Source organism: Lissotriton vulgaris, chromosome 5, assembly GCF_964263255.1.
Source record: "Lissotriton vulgaris chromosome 5, aLisVul1.2, whole genome shotgun sequence".
NCBI lineage: Eukaryota > Metazoa > Chordata > Amphibia > Caudata > Salamandridae > Lissotriton > Lissotriton vulgaris.
The window spans coordinates 75809682-75829576 of record NC_141693.1 but is presented as its reverse complement, the minus strand read 5'-3'; the positions used below and the strand labels follow the sequence as shown (position 1 = coordinate 75829576).

At 48.1% G+C, this 19895-nt stretch overlaps 1 protein-coding gene across 1 annotated transcript in view; it reads left to right on the top strand.

Annotated features, from left to right (window-relative positions):
* LOC147710228 (E3 ubiquitin-protein ligase TRIM39-like) overlaps positions 1 to 12588 on the top strand; it is a 98838-nt gene extending 86250 nt beyond the window's left edge. The window contains exons 5-6 of the mRNA XM_086919959.1: positions 8086 to 8138; positions 11952 to 12588. Of these exons, the coding sequence (XP_086776085.1) occupies positions 8086 to 8138; positions 11952 to 12463 (565 nt within the window). The 3' untranslated portion in view covers positions 12464 to 12588. The remainder of the gene's footprint in view (positions 1 to 8085; positions 8139 to 11951) is intronic.
* The last annotated feature ends 7307 nt before the right edge of the window (positions 12589 to 19895 follow it).

Here is a 19895-nt window from a genome sequence, read left to right as displayed (position 1 = left end):
TGTCTGTTAGCATCATTTATTATTATGAGCGTATTCTTGGGGTTTCGGAATAGGTTTGTCATCCATCATTCCTGGCATGTTATGCTAGTGCGAGGGTAACCATGCTATCAATGAATCAAAAGTTTAACAAGAACATTGCGGGCCTACCAGGGGGTATTGTGCCTTGCATGAGTATATTATTGCATGAACTCTTAACAACTTGAAGCCAAACTCTTGGGGAGCGCGAATAGATTTAATCACTGAGTTAAACATGGATTGTCTGACCCAAGCTTCATTCTAGAGGCCCGCCGCCGAGTAGACAGTGTAGTGATAGGAAGCTTGTTGCAGGTCTCTACAGTTCTATACGATACGCCTGGCGTTGGAGCACGGACTTTGCCCGATGGTGGTCAGAACGCTTCTCAAGTGGGACAGAACCAATACTCCCATAGGTGTTCTCAGTACATAGATACGCCTAGTTACAAGAAGCAAGTTTCAGCTAGAGCTGATAGTAGAAGTTGTTTTCACTGGGCATTACAGGAGGAGAAGGGGTCTTGGGTGCCAAGTGCATTAGCGTATATAGTACAAGTGAGGCGCATTAAAGGCGGTCAGTCTAACGTAATAATCCAACGTTATTGACGCATTGGGGCAACTTGGAGAAACCCCGGATCTAAACAGACTGTTAGAGGTAGCAGCTGTGGGTTACCAGAGGTTGGTGACGGGTGCATGAGACAGAGGATCTACTCGGAGGGATAATACTGCAAGAATGGGTAGTCTATCCAGGCATCAGGACACTTGGGTAGACACCTTCAGAGCCAAGGAGAGGAATGTTTAGTTTATGAATGGACTTCCTTCAAGTGATAATGGAGGTCATCTTTCATTGTGCAAGGGTGCAGGTATGCTGACTAATTAGTGCTCGGAACCCCAACTGGCCTGGTTAGCGTGTGGGGCATTGAGGGCCATGTCTCATTGCAGAGAATGCTGATCGTGGATCGGGGGGCGTTACATTTTAATGAATGTTCTCTGTTGCAGGAACCACGCACGAGAACTGCCCCACCCCATGGGGGGGCCACCTGAATTATCAACAGATATAAAGATCATAGCACACTGGGGGCAGTGTGTTAGGGTCTGGGATTTCCTTGTTCTCCCCACCGGTCATTACTATCCGGGGTGGGGGACGCGTGCTGGTTTCACTCATGGAAGTAATACATGGATAGTAACTGGGAGCTGGGACTCATTAGGCAGCCCTGTGCAGAATTGGATGTTCTCTTTTACTTATATCGGGTCAATGTGTTTACGGTGCAATAATTGGGGGGTTCGCGCTGGATGCAGTGGCAGAACTAGGGCTAATCATGCATTTCTTGCGATATATAATGGGTAATGTGTTTCTACTCACCAACTGGTTGATTTGGGCATATCATGCATCTCATGTGCATTAATGGATTGCAGTGCAGTTTGTTCTCATTAATTTATTAGCCGTTTGAACAACTAAGGGACGGGTGGGTGCTCCGATACCTGCAGCACATTGGAAGACCCATGTTGAGGACCACTCCTTTGGCACAGGATGATCAGTTCAGAATGGTGGAATTCTGTTTCCTCCACTACTCCCACAGTTATGGCTAACAACATTAGGCAATGACAAAACAGCAACAAAGTCTCTTTTTCCTGCCGGGCCACAACTCCTAGGTGACTGGACATGTAACTTCTTGTGTAGAATGGTAGAAGAATGGGCGGGTCCGCATTGTAGGGTACATGGAGGACTTCTCCTAAAATCTCTGGTCTTACGGGGCCAGGCAGTTCTGACTGACTGTGTAATTGGGTGATACTCTGTTCCATCTGAGCTACGCAGTCTCATTCAAGATCAGGCACTTTTATTTATGTTTCGTGCATAGGTCACTGCATCACACATGCACACTCCAAGCTATGGAATGTCTAACAAATGCAGCCTTATATCCCTGATCTGCCTAGAATGCTTGGGGGTCAGATGGGTGTTATTCTGGCTTTGGGTCTCCCTCTTCTTCAATGTTGTCTGCTAGCAAGACAGTCTCTTTCTTAGTCTTTCAATGTCACTCTTCGTGCACTGAAATAATGGATATGTCACACATAGCAGTTGTACGCGTATAGCTCTGAAGGGGGGTGGCTGGTGTGTAGTTTGTATGCAAGAAAGCTTTAACTGTTGCTTCTTTATCTTGGACAACCAAGCAGCATTTAATGTTATAAGTGTAGTGCTCCTTTTGTAATACTACAGGGAGGCAATTGGCATAGCGGCTATATACCAGGCAATATTCAGCACATCACCTGAACTAGCTGAATAGTCCTGCAGATTAGTTGGGCCTGCATAAGCCACACATCAACTGTTGCATCATGGCCCACGCTGAGACTATCTCATAGTCGTACCACATCATTGTTAGTTTCCTTTACTTTGGCTCATTGGCACTATGGGATGCATTATCAGGTTGCACAGAATTTTGGGCCTGCATTAGACACGCACATACCTCCTCCAGTCTGATCCCGCTAAGACCTTTCAGCTCTGCCTCCACTTTGGATCAGGCTGATACTGGAGGGACCTTGGCTAGGTGCTCGTGTAAGCTTTCACCTACACAGTATTTATGTAGTTGTTTTCAGGTACTGAAGTAGGGATCCCTTTGGCAGTGTTCGCATGCCAGTAAGTAAGAGCGAGGAAGGATTAGTTCTTCTAGTTGCACAACTTGTATATACAGTTGTACAGGCTGCTTGTTACAAGTTTCATAGGGTCCATTGAAGGCCAGGCACAGGGGGAAGACTTGTACAAGTGTCTCATGAGGAGTTGGCAGGCATAGTTGAGAGGTTGTGGACTTACAATTAGGTCCCCATGGGTTGAAAGTTACGTGTTGCCCCAGTGAGGCTAAGCATTGCGAGGGGTTTGTTAGCCTACAGTAGGGTCGGCTTTATTGGAGTGAGCCATCTGGCGGGACCTTGATGGTGAGTATGTCCCCAATTTGTCTAAGTAAGGGTGGGAGGCCATATGCTAGACAGTGTGAAGTTCATGGACATCACTGTCACAGTTCCCTGTCCGGAGGGCGGCAGAAGTGAGAAGGAAGTTTGGTTGCGTGCCAGCTTGGCGGTGCTGAGGAAGAGAGCAGACTTGTCCTTGCCTGAGCCAAGGGATAACGGTGATTGCAATTGTAATGCAATAGGTCCTTTGCGCCAATGAGAGGTGGATAGTGTCGCCCGAAAACTTGGAACTGGCCTGAAGCATAGGAGAACTTGTTTCATCAGGCTTGGGTTGCTACTTGCCAAAGGCGCGGTGTGCCTTGATGTAGACTTGCTTCATTTAATGGAAGTTGATATGACGATCTTTGGTTGATATAGTAGAAAGCACTAGGAGCAGCAGGTTGTACTAATAGGAAGCTAGTAGGTGGGGGGGCTCTGGGGCGGCGGCGGCCACACCCAGAGCCATGGGGGAGTTACAGGGCGATCCAATGCAAGAAGGTACAGAGGGGTACCCTCTACAGGAGCACCGGAAGGGTGCGAGAGCAGAATTATCCCCAGGGAGATCCACGCTGTGATGGATCCTGGAGGACCGACGGCGCCCCGTTAGTCCTTCGGGCGGTTGTAGACCTGAGCAACCGGGGGTTGCCACAACGCTCCGCCCCCCGAGGGGGAGGGGCGTGGGCAAGGGGCGGAATAGAGTTCCGCCGAGGGAAGGGGTTAGACCTTCCCTCAAAACTGACAACGCCCCCGCGGTTAACAACCCGGGGGGTTATGGCTCATCAGGTGGGCGGGTCGCGACGGGCAGCCTGCTCTTGGATCGCCCGTAAGATAACCCAACATGTTGGCATAATGTATGTGCTAATAAAGCTGCAACAACTTTCTCCATCAACTTGTGTTGTGTCGGTTATTGGTGGAGGGGTGTGTTGTATGCAGAAAGGGCTGTGTCTGGGCCGATATTGGCACTAAGTCCCATTCACATATAGACGCTTGCACTAAAGGGAAGGCGTGTGGAGATCGTGTCCCTTTCGACACCAGCCAGCAGCATCTTGGTACGATTTTTGGCGTTGCACCCCACCGATTTTCAAAGTTACTAGCCGACCCGGACAATGTTGAGGAAGTTAACAGGGTCCATTCCTGACACTGGGTACTTTTGGATGTTAGAAGTTTTCTTCTTAGAAAGTGTAACATAAAAACATCCTCACAGTGCATGTTGTGTGATGTCAATTCCACTGTCAGGCAGTTGTATTGCTTGGTGTATTACAGGTGCAGCTTTCAGGCTTTTGATGTTGTGATGTTATGAAAGTCTGACAGTGGGCAACCTGGGATCCTGCAGGTGCCAGTTTCAGACAGTGACCAACAGTGGATATCTCGGGATGTTATGAGTTCAGCTTACGGACAATGAGTGTCTGTGGATAATACAAAGTGCTCTTTTTGCCCAGGAGTGCCTTAGGATGCTCAAAGTTGCACTTGTTGACAATGAGTGTCTGGTGATGCTGCAAGTGTCCCTTTTGGAAAAATACATTGCTTGTATTGCTTGACAGAATGCTTTACAATGTCAAACATTCACCCCCAGTGCAGACATCTGGTACATAGTTTTTTTGCTCATCACGCTAATCCAGTTTGGACTCAGCCGTATGCAAATCAGTCTAAACCTGGCTGTGCCCAATGGGAACAGTCCAGCCCTGCCAGGCCAGGTCCTCCCTGCAGGGGCGTAACATAGGATCTGCAGCCCCCCAGTGGGGGGTGGCCCTCCAGGTCCAGTGGGGCCCCTCAGCACAATGCAGATTGGCTCAGCATATTAACGTGCAGTATCACAACAGGCACGCATTGGCTGGACACAGTCTCTGAGGCAAAGGAGCATTTAAATAATGATAATGACCTGCCGCCTATGCCCTGCAAAGGCTGGCTCTGTGCACGGGTGCCAGGGCTTTATAAAATGGGCCCTCTGCCTCAGAGAGGGAGGCTGGGCTCACGCAGCCGCACTGCAAAACGTTCACATTTGGTGCGCCTACCTCTCACCATCTCGCAGGGTGGGTCAGGGCGGGTCATGCCTGCACTGTAAACTGCTCATGCAATGGCATCAGCCATCTGCGCCTGCCTCCATGGACGCTACAGAAGCAGCCTGCAAGCAACTAAGTTAGGTAAGTTATTAAATATGGAGCTTGAGCCGTTTCACTTTACAAACTGGATTCAGTAAAGAAATAGATCAAAAGCAGTAGTCAACAAGCATTAAAAATGCAGTAGGTCTCGCCTTTCATTAAGTTAAAGCCATTTGCTTTGCTATACAATACCATTATCAAAGCAAATGGCTTTAACGTAATCAAAGGCGAGACCTATTGCATTTTCAATGCTTGTTATTCAATGACTTGCTTTCCTGTTTTTGTGACTGTCCCTTGCCTGAAGGATGTCCTCAGTACGCTCCTTTTGATTGGCTGACCTGTAGCCTTCCACTACTCAGTTTTTGTGAAATACTTTTTATTAGCGCATGCTCTGCAAGGCATGCTGTATTAGGGTATGGGCGTGGAGCCCCACCGAGTTTTTTTCATTGGCTTGGCCATTGTGAACTGTGGGTTTTCATCAGTCAATAGGCTTTGTAGTCCTTCTTTAGTACCACCTTTTCCCATTTTGTAACCTCCCATGGCGACACCCTGTGTTAAGTGTTTTGTTGCTCTGTAAGCTTTAATTACAGCCTCCAAGCACTACTTTCTCAAAGATATTTGTCCTGCCTGCTCTTGCCAGCAGGAAAAGGCAGGACAGCTTTCTCCTAATGCATTTGCAATGCAATAGGTTTCGTATTTGCGAGAGTTCAGCTATTGGCATTGTAAATGACAATGCCTTTTATTTATCTGTTTTAAAAAAACACTGACAAATAAAAGGCATTGTCATTTACAATGCCAATAGGTCAAACTCTCATAAATGCGAGATAGAGCTGTAATCACAGGATGTTCTGATTTACTTTGCCATATCACAAAGGGACGTCATATTTTCTCTACTGAGGCCGACGTGTGGCCCAATTCCAGTCTACTGACATCTCTTACAGATCCGACCCATTCTGATATATTCTGTGCTTAAAAATACCACTTTTTAGAAAGGAGGCATTTTCTTGCCTAACTGTTCAGGCCTGCCTCTGCTAGGTTGTGTATTCCTTGTCTGGGTTTGTGAGTGACAGGGCTGGGGGATTCCAAGAGACAGGCTGGGGCAGTCCAGTGGTGAATAGAGAGATCTGCATCTAGATGGGAGGTGGGTGTTGCACCTGGGACCTGAATAAGGCTGAGCCTTCCCTCTACAGTGCTGTCTCCACCTCCTGTGGGGCGTCTGATGTCTCTGCCCTGCGAAATGAAGGAGTCCTGTTAACAAAGTGCTCAGGAACTGGTTTGGACTAGGAAGAGGCCTATCTGCCTTCAGAGAACAAAGGATTTTGGGGTATAAATATTGGGACCCAGTCCCAAGAACTTTAGATCACATCTGGGAACAAGAAACCTTTTGCCAAGGAGAAGAACTGAGGGAGCTGCAGGAGTTTGGACTGTACCTCTGCCAGTTTGCTGGGTTGGGCTGCAGTGGTTGATTCATTGCCAAGAGAAAGGAGAAGGAACTTTGTAAGGACTTTCATCAACTACAGAATATTCTCCGAGGGCTTGAACTTGTGCTTGCCTCCTGCTGAAGTCTCAGGGACAAAAGACTTCACTACCAGCTCCCCCTGTGAATTTCCTTGCTGGGAATTCTATCTATAGACATTCGCGTGCCGGTGGAGGTGGAAGCGCGATGCACCGAGAGGAAGTGTGTCGCCGCCGTAGCTGAAAATGTCTTATCCCCGGAGAAGAGTGCCACCGCTGCATCTCCCTAGAAGCGTGTCTTCGTCAAAGCTGCCTGTTGTCACATCACCGGAGAAGCGCGACGCCATCGAGAGAGTCGCCATCGCATCACCGGAGGAGCGTGTCACAGGGCCTGTCGCGGCTCCAAAGTACAGAGTCGTCGCAAGGCTGCCAGGGCGTCTACGCATCGTCATCACAACGTCTGACGCCATCTTCTCGCATCGCAACCGAATGATTGCATCGCATCAAGGTGCCATCTTGCGCATTGCAATGGGCCCGCAGTCCGAGAATCTACGCATCACCTCCACACCGGTAAGGATCACGGTGCATCCCTACTCTGCGCAAGCATTGAGGCAGAACGTAACCTTTCCCCTGGATCATGGAACTGACACATCTCCCCTTTTCCGAGCCTTTTATTCAGCAGCGTTACGCATCCAGGTACTGTGTTGAGAACTTTGTCACATTTATCATCAACCTGAACTAAGAAGCTTTCATCATCTTTAAGTCAACTTTAGGTATAGTATTGTGGATTTTTGCCATTGGTGGTCTTGTGTTAAGTCTATATAAAGAAGACTTATTTTTATAAAACCTGTGTTGTGTACATCTGTAGTGTTTTCACTGTATTACTGTGTATATTCACAAATGCTTAACACACTGCCTCTGAGATAAGCCTGTCTGCTCGTGCCAAGCTACCAGGGGGTGAGCAGGGGTTATTTAGGAGTGTAATCCCCTTATCCTGACTTAGAAGTAAGGGTCCCTATTTGGACATAGGTGAATGCCATTGCCAACTAGAGAACCCCACATCTAACACTGACTTACATACCCCCAGAAGAAGCTACCCAAACATCTTGGTTGTAGAGGAATGGTGACAAGGTTTACACTGGCAGGGATGGATGTGGCAGTGTTGTGGGTGCTGGCAGGAATGCTTTTGGACTTCACGTAAGAATGTGTTTATTAAGTATATTCACAAGACTCCACAAGGAGCAGATGTAACCTGTTAGTAGGCCCCCTCCCACTGAGCTAACCATCGCTCCTTGAAGACCCACGCAGAGGCACTATGTGGCATCACATGAAGCAAGCTGGTCTCACTGAGCTATCTGCCTTCGAACACCCAGATCCTGGCAAGAGATATTGAAGGTACTTTTCGATATCGTTAGAGCTTTGACTGTTGTGTATGAACAGTAACTCACACTGAGCTCTATTCCGCAGCCGCTGCTCTTAATACTGAATATTATTTCAAACACAGGTCTTATGTGATGTTCATCATCTGTTCCTGTAGCTGTCATTGCCCTTTAATACAAAGATGATGTGTATGTTATTACAGGTGTAATAATGTGAAGATTCAGTGCCCAGAGGTGTTGGTGAAGAATTATAAAGGTAAATATCATTGTGACATTTTGCTCTGTATGTTACTGTTCATGAATATGGTATGGTAAGGTGTGGTATGTTGTGGTATACTATACTATGCTATGCTATGGCTTGGTGTGGTATGGTGTGCAATGGTATGGTATGGTGTGGTGTGGAGTGCTATGGAATGGTATGGAAAGTTATGGTGGTATGGGATAGAAAGGAATGGGATACGATTGGGTATTGTCGAAAGGAATTGTATGAGATGTTATGGTGGTATGGTATGGAACGTTATGATGGGATTGGATGGTGTGCTATGAGGTTGGATCATTGTATAATATGGTGTGGCATGGTAGGGTATTTAATGTTAATGTGCACTCACATCAGGTTACAGTTACTTGATTTGTGTCTGAAGAATTTGTCTTTTCCAGATTTTTCTAGATTTCTACTTCTTTCCATTCTGTATATGTGCCGCCGCATTCCCAGGGTTTACCTTTCATTTGTCTTTTTCCTGCTACAATTTCTGTAATTTCTGCCAAAGTGCAATGTGTTCCCAGTAATATCTGGTTGAGTGGAACCGCATGTGGTAATGCTGCATGTGGTTATGCTGCATGTGGTTATGCTGCATGTGGTTATGCTGCATGTGGTTATGTGGCACGTGGTAATATTGCATGTGGTAATACTGTATGTGGTTATATTGTATGCAGTAATATTGCATGTGGTTATCCTATATGTGGTAATACTGTATCACTTGGAATACCAGTTGGGCAGAAACTTCAATTTCTAGTTCAGTTGGTGTTGACACAAAACTGTAAATAGGAATCTGTGGGCTGTGGCTTCTGACAGGGCTGTGGAGTTCAGTAAGATGTTCTGGCTCAGCCCCTGTAGTGTTTCTACAGGATACCTGGGTCTCAAATAAGTCCGTAACTAATCAGGCACCCACATTTTAATCTTGCTTTGTTCCCACTGTAGCTTTCTAACCCACATATGATGTGTAGTACTTTATTTCTCTAAATACTGGGATTGTTTAATACATTTATTGGGAAAAGTGAAAACCCTCCCACACAACGCGTCCCACTGCTGGAAGTTAATCGGATTAAAATGATCCTCTCTCTACCGGCACTGACCTGCGGTAGAAATATTTATTCCATCTCAGACATTCCTAAGACTAGACAGGGGTCCTGCAACACGGACCTGGGATTGGGCATCCCAAGAGATGGACCTCGGCTTTCTGATCTTCACCTCACAACCAAGTGTGTATCGTCCACACCACTTCTAATCAGAAACTTAACTGTGACCCCTAAATCCGGGTTGAGGTCTTGTAAGGATATGGAGGCGGCACCTGTAGACAGCTAAAGCCAAAGGCAGTGTCTGCAAAGTCTGTGAGAATCTAAAAGACACAGGGACCAACAACAAGATCTGCCGAGTGGTATCTGCATGAGTTTACCTGCTGCGGACTTAGACCTGTTATTACAGCTGCATCTTCACTCACTACATGTACCAACGACAACCAATCGAAGCATCCCTAAAGGATGGACTTTACCTGGGTCACTAAACTAGTGTAGTATATCGTCTACTAGCTCTGTCATTCTGTACCATCTGATACCGTGTGCTCACTAGTACAGTATATGCTGTAGTAGCTAATTTACTTTGTACCAGCTAATAGAGTGTACTAACTAGTACAGTATGCCTTCTAAATCCTCTACTTCTGTGCCATCTAATTCAGTCTACTGACTACTACAGTATGCCTTTCAGTAGCTCTTTCACTCTGTACTATCTAATGCAGTGCACTGACTAGTACAGTATTCCTTGGGGTAGCTATGTCACTCTGTACCATCTAATACAGTGTTCTGACTAGCACTGTATACCTTCTAGTAGATCTTCTAGTCTGCACCATCCAATGCTGTGTACTGACTAGTACTGTATATCTTTGATTAGTTCTATCATTCTGTTCCCTCTAATGCAGTGTTCTAACTAGTACTGTATACCTCCTAGTCGTGCTGGTACTCTATACCATCTAATGTAGAGTACTGACTTTTACAGTATGCCCTCTACTAAATCTGCTACTGTGTACTATTTATTGCGGAGTACTTGGAGTAGCTCTGTGCCATCTAATGCAGTGTACTGACTATTACCTTATACTGTATAGTAGCTCTGTGCCTCTGTACCACCAAATGCAATGTACTGAGTAGTACTGTATACCTTGAAGTAGCTTTGTCCCTCGAATCCAGTGTACTGACTAGTACTGTATAACTTCTAGCAGCTCTCATACTCTGTACCATCTACGATTGAGTACTGACTGTTACAGAATGCACTCGATTAGCTTTGTCACTCTATGCCATCTAATGCCATGTACTGACTAGTACAGTACACCTTGGAGTAGCTCTGTCATTCTGTACCATCTAATGCAGGGTACTGACTAGTACAGTATACCTTCCAGTAGCTCTGTTACTCTGTTCCATCTATTGTGATTTACTGACTAGTACAGTGTGCCTTGGAGTGGCTCTGTTTCTATGTAACCTTCAATTCAGTGCGCTGACTCGAACATTACACTTCCTGGTAGCTCTGTCGCTCTGTACCATCTAATGGAGTGTACAAAATACTACAGTATAACTTTTATTATCTCTCTTACTATGTATTATCCAATGCAGTGTACTGACTAGTACGGTATAGCTTCTAGTAGCTCTCCTACTCTGCATCAACTACACGGTGTACTGACTATTACAGTATACCGTCTACTAGCTCTGTCACTCTGTGCCATCAAATGCACAGAGTGCATTTGATGGCACAGAGCAAACTTCTGAGCAGCTCTGTCACTCTTTACAGTCTAATGCTGTGTACTGACTAGTACAGTACACCTTCTTGTAGCTCTCTTACTCTGTACCATCGAATGCAGTGTACTGACTAGTACCGATAGTCCAATTAACATGCCAGACGATAACGTTTCTGAGCCCAGCGACAAATGAATTAGAAAAGAGTGATAGATGAATCAGACTTGTCTTTACAGAACCACCTTGTTTATTCAAATTAAAATTCCGCATCTCATTTGACTACAGCGTCAGCAATTTATTTACAAATTATGAAACTATGCTTGTTTGCGTACAGTTTAATCAAATTTCATTAGGGCTGGACATCACATGCCCACATGAAATCAATTAAAACTGTTTTAATATTTTTTTTAACATATTTAAATGAGTTTAATGTAATTTCAAACCAGATAAATTGCTTGATATTTTTATGTATTCTGGGGGATGGTGCCTCCCTTTTATGATTTTAAACGAAATTGAATAAAAGTACCTACTTACTTACTTACTGACTGACTGACAGTATACCTTCTGGTAGCTCTCCTACTCTGCACCGTCTAATGCAGTGTACTGACCAGTACTGTATACCTTTGAGTATCTCTGACACTCTCTGCCATTTAATGCAGTGTACTGACTAGTACACTATATTTTCGAGTAGCTCTCTTGCTCAGTACCATCTTATATATAGTACTGACCAGTACAGTACACCTTGCTGTAGCTCTGTCAGTCCGTGCCCTCTAATGCAGTGTACTGACTGGTATAGTACTCCTTCCAGTAGCTCTCTCACTCTGCCCCATCCAATGCAGTGTACTGACTAGTACTGTATACCTTGGAGAAGCTCAGTTATCCTGTGCCATCTAATACAGTGTACTGACTAGTCTTGTATACCTTGGAGTGGCTCTGTCACTCTGTCCCATCTAATGCAGGATACTCACAGCGTGCGCCTTCCAGATGTGTTGTAAATTAATCATATGTAAAACAGAAGCAGTAATTACAGCCTTTATTTGTGTCATTAATTCTCTGAATATCTCCTCTGCAGTGATGGTGACTCTGGATCCTGACACAGCTTATCCTTGGCTCCTCCTATCTGAGGGGCGGAGACGTGTGAGATGGACGGACACAGAACAGCCCCTGCCGGACACCACCAAGAGATCCACCCAGTACTATTGTGTGCTGGGGAGCAAGGGGTTCACCGCCGGCAGACATTACTGGGAGGTGCAGCTGCTGCAGGAGGGGAAAGCGTGGCATGTGGGTGTTGCAGTAGAGTCTGTGAACAGGAAGGGGCACTTCACGTGGTCACCTGAGGGGGGAGTCTGGGCTGTGTCTGGGTGGAAGGGTCACTACAAGGCTCTCACCTCCCCTCAGACCCCTCTGTCCCCTCGTGAGAAGCCCCTGAAGCTGGGGGTGTATCTGGACTACGAGGCGGGGCAGCTTTCCCTGTACAATGCTGACTCCTGGGAGCTTCTCTACACCTTCCCGCAGGCCCCCTTCACAGACAGGCTCTTCCCCTACTTCTATCTCTGGGGAGGAGCAGAGCTGAGGCTGGTGTAAGAGCTGCAGGGAGCTTCAGCCCCTCATCCTTCCCTTACTCCCCCTACAGGGGAGGAGTGGAGCTGAGGCTGGTGTGAGAGCTGCAGGGAGCTTCAGACCCTCATCCTTCCCTTGCACCCCCTACAGGGGAGGAGCGGGGCTGAGGCTGGTGTGAGAGCTGTAGGGAGCTTCAGACCCTCATCCTTCCCTTGCACCCCCTACAGGGGAGGAGCGGGGCTGAGGCTGGTGTGAGAGCTGCAGGGAGCTTCAGACCGTCATACTTCCCTCTCCCCCTTCCCCAGTGATAACAATGTGACCAGGAGCACAAGGAGAGAAGCTCTTAAACCTTTGGGGGGGCAGGGGGGGAGGGTTCAGTAGAATTTATTAACCCCTTCGCTGCTAGGCCTCCCCCCGTGCTAATACTATTTTTGGCTATTTGGGGTAGTTCACTCTTAGGCCCTTGTAACTTTTTGACCACATAAGGTATCCATGCCAAATTTGCGTCCTTTTCTTCCAACATAATGGGGATTATAAAGGTACCCACAGTTCGTAAATTCCCTGGTGGGGACTCAGAAATTAGCCAAAATACAGCTCAATTTTGGGTTTTTGGAAAAAAATGGGGAAAAAGTGCTGCAAATGAAAGTATCTGTTTTATCCCTGCAAATGGTATCAACAAAGGGTTTCTGGGACTGAAATCACCGTTTTCCCAGCTTTTAGGCACTGACAGGCTTTTGTCAGAAAACCAACATTTATCACACAGTGTTGGCAATTTAATGGGATATAGCCTTTTTTTGCTATTTTTTGTGCTTTCAACCTTCTTCCAGTTAATGGTAGGAATGGCTATGAAAGCAATAATGGATACTGGAAAGCTGTACATTTTAGAAAAGTAGACAACATTCTGAATTCAGAAAGGGGTCATTTGTGTAGATCCTTCAAGGTTTCTTCATCAAAACTAACAGTTAAATGTAGGAAAAACTGAAAGTTTTTTTAGAAAAAACAGCCCTTTGTGCCAACGTTTTCACATGTAACTTCTTCTAATTGTGACAGCTGTTTGAAAGCAATATACCAATACATCAGCTGGTAATTGTAATTGTATCTGCGTCATTGTGAATTGCTTTTTTCGTCATTTGTATTGTGTCCGTGCTATTATCCTGTAATAGCTCTGTGCCCCCCTGCTCCCTGCTTTGCCGCTGCTCCCCCGCGGCCCGCCCCCTTTTCCCTTCTGTACCGCCTGCCACTTGCCCATTGGCCGCCCCGCTCCCACCTCCCAGCTGCTCCTCCCTCCCACTTGGCCTCTCATGGAGGGCGCACGGCGCAGGTGAGTGTGACCTGACCCCAGGCCGCTCCCCACGCCGCACGGCTCCCCTGGTCTGCCCGAGTCGCTGCCCCACTGCTCCACGGGTTCGCCCCTGGTAGCTGCGCTCCTGTCCCCCCTGCACTGCCATCCTTCCCATCCTGGTAATTGTATCTGCGTCATTGTGAATTGCTTTTTTCGTCATTTGTATTGTATCTGTGCTATTATCCTGTAATTTCAGGCGCCCCTTGCGGCCCTCTGTGCCCCCCCGCTCCCTGCCGCTGCTCCCCCGTGGCCTGCCCCCTTTTCCCTTCTGTACCCCCTGCCACTTGCCCATTGGTCGCCCGCTCCCGCCTTCCAGCTGCTCCTCTCTCCCACTTCGCCTTTTATGGAGGCCGCGCGGCGGCCGCGCGGCTGGCGCGCCAAATGCAAGCCCGTCTGTGCCCGTCCGCGCCTGGACCGCGCCCAGCGCCAGACCCCTGGCCCCAGCAGCTGCCAGGACACCCGACTGAGATACAACACCGCCACCTTCACCGCACTCAACACAGGACGACATGCCGCCTGCCACCGAGCCACCCCAAGGCGCACCCACGGACCCTTCACCTGTCAAGCATGCAAATTCACTTGCCAACGAACTGGCACCCTGCCCACCGAACGCTGCAACGACGATAACAACCACCTCAAGTGCATCCTCCTCAACACCCGCTCCGTCCACAAGCACACCGTTGAACTCTGGGAACTCCTTGATACTACAGCACCAGACGTCGCCTTCCTCACGGAAACCTGGATGAACACCTCCTCGGCCCCCGACATCGCCATAGTCATGGCTACAAAATCTCCCGGAAGGACCGCATCAACAAAACTGGAGGAGGAATCGCCATTATCTACAGGAATACCATCAGTATCACGACCAACGCCGAAGACACACTCCCCCCCGCCGAACACCTTCACTTCCAGATCCACACCAACCCCCAGACCACAGGAACGCTCATCTACAGACCCCCGGGCTCACGGACACAATTCAGCAAAACCATCGCCGACTTAATCAGCCCGCACGCCCTAGCCTCACCAGAGTACATCCTCCTAGGGGACCTTAACTTCCAACTGGAGAAAAACAACAACAACAACACCACCACCCTGCTCGACAACCTCGCCAACCTCGGACTCAAGCAACTGGTGGACACGGCCACCTACCTCGCCGGCCACACGCTCGACCCCATCTTCTCCGCCAGCAACCACGTCTCCTTCAGCCACTCCACCAGATTGCACTGGACCGACCACAGCTGCATCCACTTCACCTTCAAGAAGACCACATCCCACCACCACGCGCAAAAAAAAACCCCTTGCAGATGCTGGAGCAAAGTCACCACAGACCAGCTGACCACATCGCTGAGCCAGAACCCACCTGTCGACACCCCAGACGCCAACAGCGCAGCACATAACCTCGCACAGTGGATCACCAACTGCGCCAACGACCTCGCTCCACTGAAGAAACCCCCAGGCATGACTAGCAGCAGAAAAACCCCATGGTTCACAGACGCCCTCAATATAGCAAAGAAATCATGCCGAACCCTCGAAAAAGCCTGGTGCCACAAACGGACATTAGAAAACACGTCAGCCCTCAAGAGCGCCACCCGCGAATGCCACCAGATGATCCGCACCACCAAAAGGACATCGTTCAAAGAGCGGCTGGACAACAACGCCCACAACAGCAAGGAACTCTTCAGCATCGCCAAAGAGCTCTCCAACCCCAGCGCCTGCAACAACTACATCACACCGTCGCAAGACCTCTGCAACTCCCTCGCCACATTCTTCCACTGCAAGATCGCAGATATACACAACAGCTTCGGGCCCCAGACTCCGCCTCCAGCTACCAACCCAACGACCCCCACCACCAGCCTCAGCGCATGGACCCCCATCAGCACTTAAGACACCACCCGCGTCATGAACACCATCCACTCTGGCTCCCCCTTCGACCCATGCCCTCATCATATCTTCAACAAAGTGGACACCATCATCGCACCCCACCTCCGGAACATCATTAACAGCTCCTTCACGTCAGCCACCTTCCCTGGAAGCTGGAAACACGCAGAAATCAACGCCCTTCTGAAGGAACCAATAGCAGACCCCAAAGACCTCAAGAACTTCCGCCCCATCTCTCTCCTCCCCTTCCCAGCTAAAGTCATTGAGAAAACCGTCAATAATCAGCTGACTGAATTCCTCGAAGAAAACAACTTGCTCGACCCATCCCAGTCCGGATTTCGAGCCAACCACAGCACCGAGACCGCCAACATCGCAGCCACCGAGGACATCAGGACCCTGATGGACAACGGAAAGACAGCCGCCCTCATCCTCCTGGACCTCTCTGCAGCCTTTGACACCATCTGCCACCGCACCCTAATAACTCGCCACTACAACACTGGGATCCAAGAAAAGGCCCTGGAATGGATCACATCGTTCCTCTCCGAAAGAACCCAGAGAGTCCGCCTCCCTCCCTTCCGCTCCGAGGCCACCAAGATCATCTGCAGCGTACCCCAGGGCTCGTCACTCAGCCCAACCCTCTTCAATATCTACATGAGCCTCCTCGACACCATCGCACGCAAACACAACATCATCTCCTACGTCGACGACACCCAACTGATACTTTCCCTCACCAAAGACCCTCTCACCGCCAAAGCCAACTTCCAGGACGGAATGAAAGATGTCGCAGAATGGATGATGCACAGCCGTCTAAAGCTCAACTCGGACAAGACGGAGGTCCTCCTCCTCGGACAATCCCCATCCGCCTGGGACGACTCCTGGTGGCCCACAAGGCTGGGCACCACACCGACACCCACGGACCACGCACGCAACCTGGGATTCATCCTGGACTCCTCCCTCACGATGACCAAGCAAGTCAACACAGTCTCGTCCTCGTGTTTCAACAACCTGCGCATGCTCCGAAAAATCTTCCGGTGGATCCCCACCGAAACCAGAAAGACGGTCACCCAGGCCCTCGTCACCAACCGACTGGACTACAGGAACGCCCTATACGCAGGAACCACAGCCAAACTTCAGAAACGCCTTCAGTGCAACGTTGGGGATTCTACGCAAGCTATACCTCATTGGACTTCCCCGTGTATCTAGTTTTCAGAAATGTGTGTTTGGTAGGTTTCCCTAGATTGCCGCCGAGCCCAGGGCTAAGAACTCATGGGACCACCCCCCCCCCTTGCAAAACCAGGTTGTTTTGCAATAGGTAATTTTGATGTCGCCTCAATAGGTTTTGGGCCCTTGGCTGTTGCGGCAACCTGTCCCACCCACATGAGTGAGGTACCATGTTTATCGTGAGACCTAGGGTAATGTTGGGTGGGAAGAAATTTGCCCACACTGAAATTTGAGAGAAAAAAGTGATTTTTTCAGCTAAATTTGAGGTTTGCAGGGGATTCTGGATCGGAAAATGTTAGGGGACCCATGCAAGCCATACCTTGCTAGACTCCCCTGTGTGTCTAGCTTTCAGAAATGTGTGGGTGTGGTAGGTTTCCCTAGATGGCCGCTGAGCGCGGGGCCCCCCTTGCTAAACCAGGTTGTTTTGTGATAGGTAATTTTGATGTCTCCTCAATACATTTTGGTCCCTTGCCTGTCGCAGGTACTTGACCCACCAGGTACCATTTTTATCGGGAGACCTGGGGGAAATGCTGGGTGGTAGGAAAATTGTGTTTTATCTGACAACAGAATATTATGACACAGTAATGCAAGGAAAATGTGTGACTATAGTCACAGTTTGAAGTTTGCATGGCAATGTGAGTAAAAAAACGTTTTGGAATCCATAAAAGGCACACCACCCAGCACTCTTGCATTTTTTTGTTAACTTTACAGAAATATCTAAAGTTGGTAAATTGTCCCAAGAGACAGACCACACCTTAGCACAGAAAGACAAATGAGACAAATATGACTGCTTATCCACCTGTTCCTCAAGTACACACAAATACTGGTACGATTTGGTACCAGGTTGAGTGAAAGGTTCAAAATGTAGATTTTATTAACAAGAGATTTCACGAAAAGGAAATGAACTGTTAATAATTAAAAGGTTAAAAACCTAAACCATTGACTCACAGCTCGTGAGCTGTATAGCCTCGCCAAGGTACCAACTTCTTTACAGGCCATTCACACCCCTTTCATTCGTGACACACAAGACCATTCACACAGCCAACCGCGGGCTCAGCACATTAAAATATTCACATCAGCAGACAGCGCCATTCAAGGGCCCATCACTTTCATACGCCCACATGACTGACACAGACATCACACCGGCTGGTGCTTGACATAGTGTTTACAGTGGCTTTTGATTAGGAGAGTGTCTAATGACCAGCAGCAAGTCACTACTCACACACTGCCAGCCAAATGCCAGCCCACGCACATTGCCAGCCAAGCATCATTCCATGCACACTGCCAGCCAAGCATCAGCCCACGCACACTGAAAGCGAAGCGCCAGCTCACGTACACCGCCAGCCAAGCGCCAGTCCACGCACACCACCAGCCAAGTGCCAATCCACGCACACCGCCAGCCAAGCGCCAGTCCACACACACCGTCATGAAATCCCATTTCTCTCCAGCAGGAACATTAATCGCCAAAGTTACCTTTACATTTTTATTGGCACCTGAAAATGTCTTAACTCACAAGGACATGTTTTCGCGGCAGGCATCTTAAACCTCTGCTTTACTTCAGCCTCAGCGGAAACAGCCACTAGATATAAATCCGATCTCTCTCCAGCAGGGACATTAATCACCAAAGTTACCTTTACACTTTTACTAGCAGCCCGTCCCAACGTTGTCCGGGAGAAAAAGGCTTGCGAGCAATCAGTGTTCATGGCCCCCGCCCGCACCGACGTTTGCCAATGACCGTTTTTACTAAATCCCACTTGACATTCTGTCTGTAAAGCCTTTTTTTATCAACTTTGCTGAATGTGTCAATTAATCGCATTACTTAATGCACAGTGTTGCGCTGCTCGGGCCTCCCATTTAACCTTACATCACGTTAGCATAGACATGGGGCTTGCATCAGCAGCCCAACACACAGCGATGATTTGATTCTGTGGAGACATTTCTTGCTGACTGTGTCAATGAATCGCATTACTTAATGCACAGTGTTGCGCTGGTCGGGCCTCCCGTTTTAACCTTACATCACGTTAGCATAGAGATGGGGCTTGCATCAGCAGTCCAACACACAGCGATAATTTGTATCTGTGGAGACATTTCTTGCTGACTGTGTCAATGAATCGCATTACCTAATGCACAGTGTTGCGCTGGTCGGGCCTCCCGTTTTAACCTTACATCACGTTAGCATACACATGGGGCTTGCATCAGCAGTCCAACACACAGCGATGATTTGATTCTGTGGAGACATTTCTTGCTGACTGTGTCAATGAATCGCATTACTTAATGCACAGTGTTGCGCTGGTCGGGCCTCCCGTTTTAACCTTACATCACGTTAGCATAGAGATGGGGCTTGCATCAGTAGCCCAACACACAGCGAGGATTTGATTCTGTGGAGACATTTCAATATTACTCACCGCTTGTCCGCCTCACCGCTTGTCCGATGCTCACCGCTCCTCCCTTTTGATTCTGTGGAGACATTTGGAGACATTTCAGTGCCGCTTTGGAGACATTTCAGCGCCGCTCCTCCCCGCGCTCATGCCCGCCGCTGATCCTCGTGCTCCTGTACGCCGCTCCTCCCCGCGCTGCTGATGTCAGCACGCACGTCGCGGCCGGCGCTACTTCCAAGGGACTACTTTTTTTTAATCGTAAATTTTTTAAATAACGTATAATTTTTTTTTCATATAGCCTATGTCCTTCTGCTTGCCCTGACGTTTTCAAACATGTATTGGGTGTTTGGATTGGTGGTGTACTTTTCGAGTTTACCTGGCTCAAAGGACACAGTTCTCTCTTTATAATAGTAGTATAGATATAGATATCCTATGGGATTTATATTTCAGAGGACGGGATATCCGTCACGGTTGTTAAGGAGTAACCCGTCCGCCGAGATCTAAAGCAGGACCTAAGTTTTTGCCATACGAAAAAAAACTAATATAAATAAATACCAAAGACTTACTAAACAATATTGCTTCGTCCGTTGTGATATTGAGCAAGATCCCTCCACCAACAAATCTATTGTTTATTCCT